Raw genomic sequence first — 12,479 nt, 5'->3', positions numbered from 1 at the left:
CCTCTGCCATTTGCTAATTGAAAACTGCTAACATTTGGGGCTGGAGCAACTGCCACCCTTAATGGGAAGCTGGCTGGAGCGTGCGTTGGTGGGACTAACACATGCTCAGAGCCTGTCATCTGCTCGTCTCCATCTCTAGGGAAAGGGGCAAATACTCCCATATGCTGCTCCGGTTTCTGCAAGAGCAAAGTGGGGGCTGGAGCCAGCCAGATTTGCTTTTATTCTCCCTTCTCCGAGCTCTTGTGAGGTTAGGAACCGCAGGCTGGAGGGATGCTGTTGGATCCTACTTACCTGTGTAAGATGAGGCCACGGGAGCGTGGCATGTGTCCCCATCATGCCTGTGGCACATGGGGGGAATCGGGGCAGCCCCTCTGTGTCCTGTTGCTGCCCAGCAGGAGCGTGGTACCCCCAAGGAGGGGACACTGGGACAGTGAGGACAGCGCATTGTGTGCCCCCAGCCCGCAGCCAGAGCCCAGCCTGGGCCAGGGGAGGCTACAGCTGGGAAAGGGGGGTCTGCATGTTGGTCTGGCACTGTATGATGTGATATGATACGATATGACATGACATGACATGACATGACGTGATGCTCCCCAGACTCCTGGGGTGGCTGCACCCAATGCAGGGGGTCCCAAATCCCTTCCGGAGGGTCTGTGCCCAATGCAGGGAGTTCCAACCCCCCCAGGAGGGGCTGTATCCTATGTGATGCTCCCCGGGGTGTCTGTACCCAACGCGGTGCCTCCCAAACACCCCCCCCCCCAATGTGATGCTCCCCGGGGTGCCGGGTGTGTGTGTATGGGGGGGGGGAAGGTGCGGGGAGGCGGAGCCCGTGCGGGAGGCGGCGAAGCCCGGCCCCGGGCTCGGGGCGGTGTCGGTCCGGTTCCACCGCCCCGTCCGGCCCCCGGGCGGAGCCGGGCACTGAGCGCGGAGCGGAGCGGGGCGCGGAGGAGCGGAGCGGGGCGGCGGGATGCCGGGCTACGACTACAAGCTGCTGGAGCGGCCGCGGCGGCGGGTGCTGTGCCCGCTCTGCGGGAAGCCCATGCGGGAGCCCGTCCGCGTCTCTACCTGCGGACACCGCTTCTGCGATACCTGCCTGCAGGAGTTCCTCAGGTGAGCCCCGCCGTGGCCGCACCACGAGCACCCTTTCCCCTATGGGGTGCCCCGGTCACACCCCGGTCCGGGGTGCTGCAACACGGGGGGCACTGGGTGCTTCTCCCCCCCCCCCCCGCACATCACTACCGGGTGCGGGGCCCCGGGGAGGGGTGCGAGGAGCCGCGGGGTGCTCAGGACGGGGAGGTCGGGGCTGCCCTGGGGATGTCCCGGGGTGGGTATGGGGTTACCCCGTGTTGTTGGGTGCTGCGGGTTATGGGGTGCTCCGGGTTGAGGTGAAGGGGTGCGGGGCTCGCCCAGCCCGTGACAGCCGCCCCACGGGGTGCAGCGGCCCGTGGTCCCTCTCGGTGAGGAGGAGGAGGAGGAGGAGGAAGAGGCCGGGGGAAGCCCGCAGCGGCGAGTTTCGAGCGCTCGCAGAGATTTGTGTTTAACCCCTTCCCTCCCCGGCTCCACTGGAGGAAGCGATCGTACATGCGGGGGGGTTCGGCTGCCCCGGTACCGCCGTGCCCACCGTGACCGAGACCCGGTCTGTGCGCACTCATAGGGACCAAGGGGACAGGGCCCCTTCCCAAGGGCTTGCTGTTGATCAACCCCAGCCCAGGTACCGGCCCCGGCGCTGCCGGCTGCTGCCCACGGGGCTCCGTGCGGTGCCGGGGTCGCACCGTGCCCGGTGCCGGTGTCCCCCCGGGCCGGGCTTGCGGCGGTGCCGAGCGTGCCCTCGGGGCCCTGTTTCCGCTGCCGCCCCCGGCTGCACCTCGCCCCAACGAAGCGACCTTTGCCCGGTGCGGGGGCCCCGCGGGCACCGTCACCGCTGCCGGTATCGGTGAAACCGGGCGTTCCCCGCGCCGGTGCCACGCAGCCCCGCTCCCTCCCGCACCGTCCCGCGGCTCCTCAGCGAGGTCACACACGGGGGTCCCGCACTGACACCCCCCACCTTGCACCAGACCGGGTTTGGGGATCCCATGGGCTGAGCCATCCAGCCCCAGCGCGGTGCTCGGGGGGGGGGGGGGGGGGGGTTTGGGGGTGCTGGGGCTCCCCCACCCCATCACCTCGCTGCTCCCCGGCACGCTGCGAAGGTCAGAGGCAAGGACGGTCCCCCCAGGCGCTGCCTCAGCACATTCCCTGCCTGGCCAAGCGTGAGGAAAGGGGAGGCTTTGTTGGGGATTAGACGCTGGCTTTGGGTCGCCGTCCCTCTTTCCCTGCCAGCCTCAGCACCCTGACACCATCCATGGGGTGCAGGCAGGGCTGGATGCCCCCGGGGAAGCCATTGCCAGCCATGGGGCGATGCCATGGGCTCCCCGGAAGGGGCTGGGAGCAGCTCATCTACCCGGGTGCCTGGTGACCCCCAGGGGAACACCTGCAGCCAGCGGAGCGGGCACACGGATGTGGCTGTGCCCCACGGGGTCCCACTGGCAGCACTGGGCTGGATTCACTGGGGGGGGGGGGGGGGGATGTCACTTTGGGGGGCACAGGGGTGGTGATGGAGGGGGTGTCACTGCGCTGTGCCCGGGCATCCCAAGCCAGCACGTGCCAGGCGGCACTGCTGGATCCATTGCTCCGAGTCACATCCGCTTGGCAGCTCCGGTTGAGGCCACGCTGGCGCCTGCCAACGGTGTGCGGTGATCAGACGTGGAGGGCTTGGGTGTGGGCAGGACAACCTTGTGGCCTCATCCGGACACCCAGGGTCCTTGCGCTGTGTCCCAGTGTCCGTTGGGAATGGCGCACGGGTGCCAACCTCATCGGTCCCCAGGCAATGTCATGGGGGCCAGGAGTGATGGTGGCTCCTGGCCAACTGTGTCACCGGCCCTGCTGCCTGTTTGGCTCCATCCCTGGCTTTCCATCCCGTCGAGGCCAGGCTGAGCAGAGCCATTCCCTCTTCAGGGATGGCTCTCGGGATGAGCACCCCATCCTGGGCCCCAGCAGGATGGGGACCCCTCCAGGACAGCTGCGTGTCCCCATATCCTGCCTCACCTCAGTGGCTGGTGGGGCCGTTTCCTGTGGAGCAGGAGCCCCGGGGCCATGCATCCGGGCTGCACATCTGGCATCCAGCTGTGGCCTCCCACTGCTCCCCTGGGCCCCGGCATCTCAGGCTGTGGGTGCCCATGGTCCCCACCTCGGTGCTGGCCGCCGCCAGCGGCACCCTGCTGTAATCCCAGGGGAATTGGGGTGGGCAAAGGCAGGGGGGGATCGGGGTCCAGATGGTGCCACGCTCACAGCGGCTGGTCCAGGTCTCTGGGGACCGGGGCAGCCGTGCCGGGCCCGGGCGGGGGGGTGTGGGTGTCTGGTGGGGGCATTTCCCAGCTCAGACAGATGGAGCGGGATTAGAGCTGCGGCTCCCCATGGGCTGGATTTGGCGCGGGGCGAGCGCTCAGCGATGGAGGGTCAGCACCAGCTCCATGGGGTGGGCTGGTGGGGACGCTGTGGGGCATGGTGGCTGTGTCACCGGTGCAGTTCCCAGCCCTCAATGACCCGGACCCTTCTGTCTTGCAGTGAAGGCGTCTTCAAGTGCCCCGAGGACCAGCTGCCCCTGGAGTACGCCAAGGTGAGCCCGGCACACGGATGGGATGCGGGACATCCCCATCCCTGTATCCCCCACTGAGAGGCCACCCCCTGCCCCACGCTCCCGCCTGGCACAGCCGCCCCAGCCTGGCACTGGCACCCGTGCGGAAGCAAGAGCCCTTTGTGCCATGGAGCCGGGAGCGGAAACCCCATTCCCCACAAAGGGAGCTTGTTCGTGTGCCGGCGAGGGGAGCGGGGGGGGATCCGGCCCTGGGCAGCGTGCCCACAGCTCCCAGCCAGGCCAGGATAGGGGTCCCTGTGCCCCCCGCCACCCCAGCCTGCTTTGGGATGCTGATGCCATGGTGCTGCTATCCCAGATCTACCCCGACCCGGAGCTGGAGGCGCAAGTGCTGAGCCTGGCCATCCGCTGCATCCACAGCGAGGAGGGCTGCCGCTGGAGCGGGCTCATCAAGCACCTCCAGGTAGGGGCCAGCGGGATGCGTGTGGGGGGTCCGTGCACCCCATATGCACCCCATAGACCCCCCCTTCACCATCCCATTGCCCCCCTACCCAAGGCCCATCTCGGTACCTGCGGCTTCAACGTGATCCCGTGCCCCAACCGGTGCAGCGCGAAGCTGAGCCGCCGCGACCTGCCCGAGCACGTCCAGCACGGCTGCCCCAAGCGCCGCGTCAAGTGCGAGTTCTGCGCCAGCGACTTCACCGGGGAGGCCTTCGAGGTGGGCAGTGCTGGGGGCAGTGTTGGGGGGGCAGTACTGGGGGCAGTGTTGGGGGGGCAGTGTTGGGGGGCAGTGGTGTGGGGGCAGTACTGGGGGCAGTGGTGGGGGGGCAGTGGTGTGGGGGCAGTGCTGGGGGCAGTGTTGGGGGGCAGTGTTGGGGGGGGCAGTGTTGGGGGGCAGTACTGGGGGCAGTGTTGGGGGGCAGTGTTGGGAGGCAGTGGTGGGGGGGCAGTGGTGGGGGGCAGTGGTGGGGGGCAGTGTTGGGGGGCAGTGTTGGGAGGCAGTGGTGGGGGCAGTGTTGGGGGCAGTGCTGGGGGGCAGTGGTGGGGGGCAGTGTTGGGGGCAGTGCTGGGGGGCAGTGGTGGGGGCAGTGTTGGGGGCAGTGCTGGGGGGCAGTGGTGGGGGCAGTGCTGGGGGGCAGTGTTGGGGGGCAGTGCTGGGGGCAGTGCTGGGGGGCAGTGGTGGGGGCAGTGTTGGGGGCAGTGCTGGGGGGCAGTGGTGGGGGCAGTGCTGGGGGGCAGTGGTGGGGGGCAGTGGTGGGGGGCAGTGTTGGGGGGCAGTGTTGGGGGGCAGTACTGGGGGCAGTGTTGGGGGGGCAGTGCTGGGGGGCAGTGGTGGGGGGCAGTGGTGGGGGGGGCAGTGGTGGGGGGGCAGTGTTGGGGGGCAGTGTTGGGGGCCAGTGTTGGGGGGCAGTGCTGGGGGGGCAGTGTTGGGGGGGCAGTGTTGAGGGGCAGTACTGGGGGGCACTGCTGGGGGGGCAGTGGTGGGGGGGCAGTGTTGGGGGGCAGTGTTGGGGGGGCAGTGCTGGGGGGGCAGTGGTGGGGGGCAGTGGTGGGGGGCAGTGTTGGGGGGGCAGTGTTGGGGGGGCAGTGTTGGGGGGCAGTGTTGGGAGGCAGTGGTGGGGGGGCAGTGTTGGGGGGCAGTGTTGGGGGGCAGTGCTGGAACACGGTGGCCATGGAGAGGATACAGATGGACAGGGGTGTTACAAGGGGCATGGCCTTGATGTGGGTATCATGGGGGGTGTAGCCTGGTTGGGAGGAGCAATGTGGGGACTTAGATGGGCTGCAGGGCACCATGGGGACACAGCCTTGCCATGGGGCCACCATGGGGAATACAGCCTGGCAATAGGGACACAGCCTGGGTGTGGGACCCCAGTTTGGCCATGGGGCACCGTGGGGGCCACAGCCTGGCCATGGGGACACAGCCTGGCTGAAGGACACCATAGAGGACACATCCTGGGTAGGGAACACCCTGTGGGACACAGCTTGGCTATAGGGGGCACGGCATGGCCGCATCCCTGGCCCACGAGGGCAGCCGGAGGGTGACGATGCTGTCTTGGTGCCCAGGGCCACCAGGGCACGTGTCCCCAGGAGAGCGTGTACTGCGAGAACAAGTGCGGGGCCCGCATGATGCGGCGCCTGCTGTCCCAGCACGCCCTGACCGAGTGCCCCAAGCGCACCCAGCCCTGCACCTACTGCGCCAAGGAGTTCGTCTTCGACACCATCCAGGTGAGACGGGGCCCGCGGGGACCCCCTCGTCCCAGCTCCTGCCCCTGGCTGACGGCCGCTCTCCATCCCCAGAACCACCAGTACCAGTGTCCCCGGTACCCCGTGCCCTGTCCCAACCAGTGCGGGACGCCCAGCATCGCCCGCGAGGACGTGCCCATGCACCTCAAGGAGAGCTGCAGCACTGCCATGCTGCTGTGCCCCTTCAAGGAGGCTGGCTGCAAGCACCGGGTGAGTGAATCCCTGTGAGCATCCTTGTGCTGCCCCCGTGTGCCCCATGGCATCCCCGTACCTTCCTGCTGCCCTGTCCCCTCTGGTGTCCTTATTCTGCTCTGTCCCATCCATGCCATAGAATCATAGAATAGTGAGGGTTGGAAAGGACCTTAAGATCAGCCAGTTCCCACCCCCTGCCATGGGCAGGGACACCTCACACTAAACCATCTCACCCAAGGCTTCATCCAGCCTGGTCTTGAACACTGCCAGGGATGGAGCATTCACAACCTCCCTGGGCAACCCATTCCAGTGCCTCACCACCCTCACAGGAAAGAATTTCCTCCTTATATCCAATCTAAGTTTGAACCCGTTACCCCTTGTCTTGTCACTACAGTCCCTAATGAAGAGTCCCTCCCCAGCATCCCTATCCTTGTCCTGCCTCATCGCTATTCCCCTTTGCCACCCAAGTGTCCCCACGACATCCCAACCAGGTGTCCCTGTGCCACCTCTACGTCCCCACAGCATCCCCATGCCATCCTGCTGCAGTACCACCACGCTCCAACGCCATCTCCATGACAACCTCACAGCATCCTCCTCCCGTCCTGCCCCATGCCCCTGCTGACGTTCCCATTGTCCCCGCAGTGCCCCAAGCTGGCCATGGGCCGTCACCTGGAGGAGAGCACCAAGGTCCATCTGGGCATGGTGTGCGCGCTGGTGAGCCGGCAGCGTCAGGAGATCCTGGAGCTGCGCCGGGACGTGGAGGAGCTGTCGGTGAGCAGCGACGGGACCCTCATCTGGAAGATCTCCGACTACACCCGCAAGCTGCAGGAAGCCAAAGCCCGCAGCAACTACGAGTTCTTCAGCCCCCCTTTCTACACCCACAAGTACGGCTACAAGCTCCAGGTCTCGGCTTTCCTTAACGGCAACGGGAGCGGGGAGAGCAGCCACCTCTCCGTGTACATCCGCGTGCTGCCGGGCGAGTACGACAACCTGCTGGAGTGGCCCTTCTCCTACCGCGTCACCTTCTCCCTGCTGGACCAGAGCGACCCTTCGCTCTCCAAGCCGCAGCACATCACCGAGACCTTCCACCCCGATCCCAACTGGAAGAACTTCCAGAAGCCGGGAGCGTCGCGCAGCTCCCTGGACGAGAGCACCCTGGGCTTCGGCTACCCCAAGTTCATCTCCCACGAGGACATCAAGAAGCGGAACTACGTGCGGGATAACGCCATCTTCATCAAAGCCTCGGTGGAGATACCCCAGAAGATCCTGGCCTGAGCCCTTGGTGCTCCCGGGGGGGGACAGGACACGAGTTGGGCACCCACCATGGGGTGCCCCATTTGGTGCTTGAGCCCCTGCCTGCCGCTCGGGTGGGCAGGGATAGGGCTGCTTCCCCATGCCCATCCCAGGGCTGGGACCCTGCTGCAGCCCCTTTTCAGGTGCTTGGGGGGGTGCTGGGGGGCTGGGACCCCCAAGCCCCTCATGGGGTGCCCGTTCTCCATGGGGACCCCCTGCCCAGAGCCATATTTTGTAAGCTGGTGCCCCCCGGGAGCACGGATGTTATTTATTACCCCGGGCCCCCCCTCCCCGCCCCTTGGTTTTGGTCAATAAACGTCTCTTGTATTTATTATGGCCGATTGAAAGCTCCTTCCTCTGCCTGGGCAAGGACGGGGGGGACCCCTGTGTGCTGCCCCCCTCCCAGCAATGGGGTGCTCATGGTGCAGCCATTGGGCTGGGGGGCTCGGAGGGTGGTAATCCCTGACCCACATCCCGGCAGCAGATGGGTCAGATGGAGATGGGTAACTCAGTAATCACCGGCAATGGGATGTGCTGGGGGTGTCACCAGACCTGGGGTGTCCTTCAGCCCCCCCCCCAGGCAAGCCAATTACACCTTGGGGGGAGCAGGGACTCAGTACAAGGGGGTGGGTAATGGTGGAGGGCACTGGGGGTGTTTTAGGGGGGTCTCAGGGATGTGGTGTCCCGTTCCCCCCCCCCAATCACCCCAGCGGCAATGAGGGTGTCGCATCCCTGCAGCCTAATCCCACAATTGCATTAGTGCTGCTCCGGCTTAATGTAATTAGCGCCTAATTAGCTGCACCCGCGGCTGGGCTGGGCTGGGCTGGAGGGCGGAGAGGGGTAGAGCTGCTGCAGTGTGCCCATACCTCGTGTTGTCCCACCCCATCATCAGCCAGTCCTATAGCCCATTCTGATGCCAAGAATTAGCCCGTTCTGGTGCCCAGCATTACTTCATTCTGGTGCCCTGAATCAGCCCATTCTGATGCTCAGAATCAGCCCATTCTGGTGTCCAGCATCCGTTTATTCTGGTGCCCGGAATCAGCCCATTCTGATGCTCAGAATCAGCCCATTCTGGTGTCCAGAATCAGCCCGTTCTGGTGCCCAGCATCCGTTTATCCTGGTGCCCAGAATCAGCCCGTTCTGATGCTCAGAATCAGCCCGTTCTGGTGTCCAGCATCCGTTTATCCTGGTGCCCAGAATCAGCCCGTTCTGATGCTCAGAATCAGCCCGTTCTGGTGTCCAGCATCCGTTTATCCTGGTGCCCAGAATCAGCCCGTTCTGATGCTCAGAATCAGCCCGTTCTGGTGTCCAGCATCCGTTTATTCTGGTGTCCAGAATCAGCCCGTTCTGGTGTCCAGCATTAGTTCGTTCTGGTGCCCAGAATCAGCCCGTTCTGGTGCCCAGCATTAGTTCATTCTGGTGCCCTGAACCAGCCCGTACTGGTGTCCAGCATCCGTTTATCCTGGTGCCCAGGATCAGCCCGTTCTGATGCTCAGAATCAGCCCGTTCTGGTGTCCAGCATCCGTTTATTCTGGTGCCCGGAATCAGCCCATTCTGATGCTCAGAATCAGCCCATTCTGGTGTCCGGCATCCGTTTATTCTGGTGCCCAGAACCAGCCCGTTCTGGTGTCCAGCATCCGTTTATCCTGGTGCCCAGAATCAGCCCGTTCTGATGCTCAGAATCAGCCCGTTCTGGTGTCCAGCATCCGTTTATCCTGGTGCCCAGAATCAGCCCGTTCTGATGCTCAGAATCAGCCCGTTCTGGTGTCCAGCATCCATTTATCCTGGTGCCCAGAATCAGCCCGTTCTGATGCTCAGAATCAGCCCGTTCTGGTGTCCAGCATCCGTTTATTCTGGTGTCCAGAATCAGCCCGTTCTGGTGTCCAGCATTAGTTCGTTCTGGTGCCCAGAATCAGCCCGTTCTGGTGCCCAGCATTAGTTCATTCTGGTGCCCTGAACCAGCCCGTACTGGTGTCCAGCATCCGTTTATCCTGGTGCCCAGGATCAGCCCGTTCTGATGCTCAGAATCAGCCCGTTCTGGTGTCCAGCATCCGTTTATTCTGGTGCCCGGAATCAGCCCATTCTGATGCTCAGAATCAGCCCATTCTGGTGTCCGGCATCCGTTTATTCTGGTGCCCAGAACCAGCCCGTTCTGGTGCCCAGCACCACCCCATTTCGGTGCTCAGCTCCAGCCCATTTCAGTGCCCACCATCACCCCATTCCGCTGCCCAGCACCAGCCCGCACCGCGCTCCCCCCTCCTCATTCCCCGGCTTCCGCCCCGTGCCCGACTCGGTGGCGCCGCCTCGCGGTGTGTTTTGGTTTCACCCCAGCCGCCGCTCTCGGGCCCGTTCCCGTTCGGTTTTGCCTCCTGCAGACCCTTGTGCTCCCCTTTGACCGCTGTGTGAGGGGCATCCCCCGAGCACATCCTCCATCCCTCTCTGCACATATCTTACCTTTAGATATGTATGTATATCTATAGTTTGTATTTGATGTTTTATATAGTATATAATTTATCTCTACACATATAGACATACATATATATATTTACATATATATGCACACACACTGTATAGGAGCTGTCCCATTCGTACACCACAGCAGGGTGTTGGCAGCCCCTTGTGCTCCCCAATTATTATTATTATTTTTATTATTACAATATAGTATAATATTATTATTACAATATAGTATTACAATTATATAATAATTATTATATGTAATATATGTATGATGTATAATACTTATATTATTATATATTACAAATAATAATAATAATGAAGAACCCCCCCATATAGTTATTTGTGACCTAAAGGCTTTATGACCTAAAGCTACTGTGGGCAGCACTGCTGGCTGAAGCCTGTGCAGCACCTCCTGACTGTGCTCATTCAAAGCCCACCCAAGGGGAAAACCAACCCCAGGGAGCCGAGAGCTCCTCAAAGCCCAGGATCCATCCCTCTGCTTCCCCTGCTTGGGGCTTATTCCCTTTTCTTTGCCCTCTCCAAAGTGCTGTTTGCCATCAGGTGCCTCTCTCCAGTAGCTCTCATGAGCCCCACCGCACAGCTCCCTTTATCCCGGCACGTCGCAGCCGGAGCCACGTCTCCGTGCGGTGCCTGGCTGGAAATGTCAACCGGATCTTGAAGCACCTCTTAACCTTCACGGGGTTGGAGCAATTCCCCTGCAAGCCCCTGTCTGCAGAGCAGGAGGAGGAGATGCTCTTAACATTCATGGGGGAGAGGGAGCGATAAAATGGATTTGGTCCTAAATTTAGCCTCAAATTTCGAGTTTAAAAATAAACTTCCTGCGAAGTTGTTGGCTTGAAGGTTTATTCTAAAGGCCCAGCAGCTTTCAGCATGGCCCCTGCTCCACTGGGCCAACACGGTGAGTATCACACAACATGCTCAAGTGAGGAAAGTGTTACTAAATACCCTGGAAATTGAAGGGCCAGAGCTTAGTTTAAGACCCCAACCACACCGAGATGCTCCTATTTACCTGAACACCAAATCCTTTTCACACCTTACAGAACCTCTGGTATAGAGATAGGGAGAATTTCTGGCTGCTCTTCTGGATGCAAATGCAGAGCCCCGATTTGTGCCAATTATTGCCACTCTTCGCCAAGATGCAAACCCAGCCATTAATATTAATATCAGGAGAAAAACACAAGAGCAATTTGCTTTCACATCCTTTATTAAACACCCGGCCGGGGTCGCCCCCTCCCCAGGACCAAGGGGTTTAGAGGGTGGTGAAGGAGAAGGGGTTTATCGAGGTTAAATCCTGGTGCGATTTCACCGCTGAGGCCATCTGAGTTAATGCTGTGCACCCGATTGCCTGGAAATGAACTGAAGTGGATTAAATACTCCAGTCATTTTACTGCAATTTGGCCTTGTTGAACATTGGAAGAGCATCCGAAGGTGGCTGATGTCCAACACAAGCCCTGAGGAGCTGATTTCAGCGTGCCCCTCTCCTCATTGACCAGTTCTCTTCAGCCCCTCTCCATCACAAGGCAATGTGCTGCTGGGTTTTGGCACAGAACATCTCGGGGTGATGCTGACCCCTCAGTGTCTGCATCCTTTTAACCCCTACCGTGGTACAGGGAGCTCAGTGTAGGGGGAAAACCAAACACAGCCATTAAATCTGCAAAGAAAACCCTGTTTGGCCCTAAGGGAGAAGCTTTAAAAGGTTGGATCTTACTCTGTTGTATGCCAGAGGCCTTAAGCTTAGTTATGGCTGCAGGGAGCTCTGCTGACACAGAAGTCCCCACTGGCTCATTATTGCTCCAGTAAATAGGTCTAACTACCTGCAAAGACAGAGTGAAGAGTCCTGCAGAAGGGATTCCTCCTGCTGGGGGGACAGATGAAGACGCTACCAAGATGCTACCAGAGATGCTCCGGTGATTGCAGGATGGAGGATTCCGAGGCTCTGTCTCTGCATGGTGGGCAGATGGATGGGTGGTCTGGTTTACCCCCAAATTCTGGAGGAGCACGTGGAATACAAATACATTTCCTAGTATCTGGGCAAAGTGGGAACAGCATGCAAGGTGTTAGCTTGGTGTCTGAAAGGTTTTGACACTCCAGCACATAGAGATGGGGTTTGAGCTGCTGCGTCATTCTGGGATGAAAGCATAGATTGAATTCGATGTGCAATCACTACAGAGGGGAGAAAACCTCCCACAGCTGCACAGGGGTCTCTTCAGAACGGGTCTACAAATGTAATGAAGCCCCTTTATAATTTGGAATGATGTCAATGAGCAGAACTGAGCTCATCACACACACTGGGAGGTCAGCACTTCGAAGGGCACTCACTTCTCAGTCCGACTTTAGCAGCCCTAGGGGCAGAGGGACCAGGTCTCTCTGTTTTCCCTGCAGACAAGGAGGAATTGTGGCTGGACCCATAGCACACAAGCAGCAGTGTTTACAATCAGCCTGTGGTTTAATCAAACCCAGCAACAATTCCCAGTTCTCTCCCCAGCAAACATTCCTGCTTGGTTCCTACGGGAGCGGCTGACTCCCATGGACAGGAGTTTTCACATTGTAAAGCTTAAGGAAAATGCACAAGTGTCTATAAAATGTTAACTCTGGGCTGTAACAAAGCGGGTTTGGGATTGAACAGCTTCAGAGCTTCTGCTGGAAG

General features: G+C 61.1%; 1 protein-coding gene across 1 annotated transcript; it reads left to right on the top strand.

Moving 5' to 3' along the window:
* The first annotated feature begins 883 nt into the window (after positions 1-883).
* Positions 884-7,688, top strand: TRAF4 (TNF receptor associated factor 4). The gene is made up of 7 exons (XM_062629857.1): positions 884-1,107; positions 3,598-3,649; positions 3,984-4,088; positions 4,182-4,343; positions 5,690-5,851; positions 5,924-6,079; positions 6,704-7,688. Exons 1-7 carry the CDS (start codon positions 965-967, stop codon positions 7,334-7,336), a joined length of 1,413 nt encoding a protein of 470 aa, XP_062485841.1. The 5' UTR covers positions 884-964; the 3' UTR covers positions 7,337-7,688.
* Positions 7,689-12,479: the final 4,791 nt, after the last annotated feature.

This window comes from Pezoporus occidentalis, unplaced genomic scaffold (genome assembly GCF_034315485.1).
Source record: "Pezoporus occidentalis ecotype Australia unplaced genomic scaffold, CSIRO_AGI_Poc_V1 ctg343, whole genome shotgun sequence".
NCBI lineage: Eukaryota > Metazoa > Chordata > Aves > Psittaciformes > Psittacidae > Pezoporus > Pezoporus occidentalis.
Note: the sequence above shows the minus strand (reverse complement) of the source record. Positions and strands in the feature narration are given on the sequence as shown.

Bases quoted from the DNA above. Each gene is read 5' to 3' on its own strand.
- TRAF4 (XM_062629857.1), top strand. From the start codon at position 965: ATGCCGGGCTACGACTACAAGCTGCTGGAGCGGCCGCGGCGGCGGGTG. The intron at 4,344-5,689 runs GTGGGCAGTGCT...CTTGGTGCCCAG, and splicing joins TCACCGGGGAGGCCTTCGAG to GGCCACCAGGGCACGTGTCC. The intron at 5,852-5,923 runs GTGAGACGGGGC...CTCCATCCCCAG, and splicing joins TCGTCTTCGACACCATCCAG to AACCACCAGTACCAGTGTCC.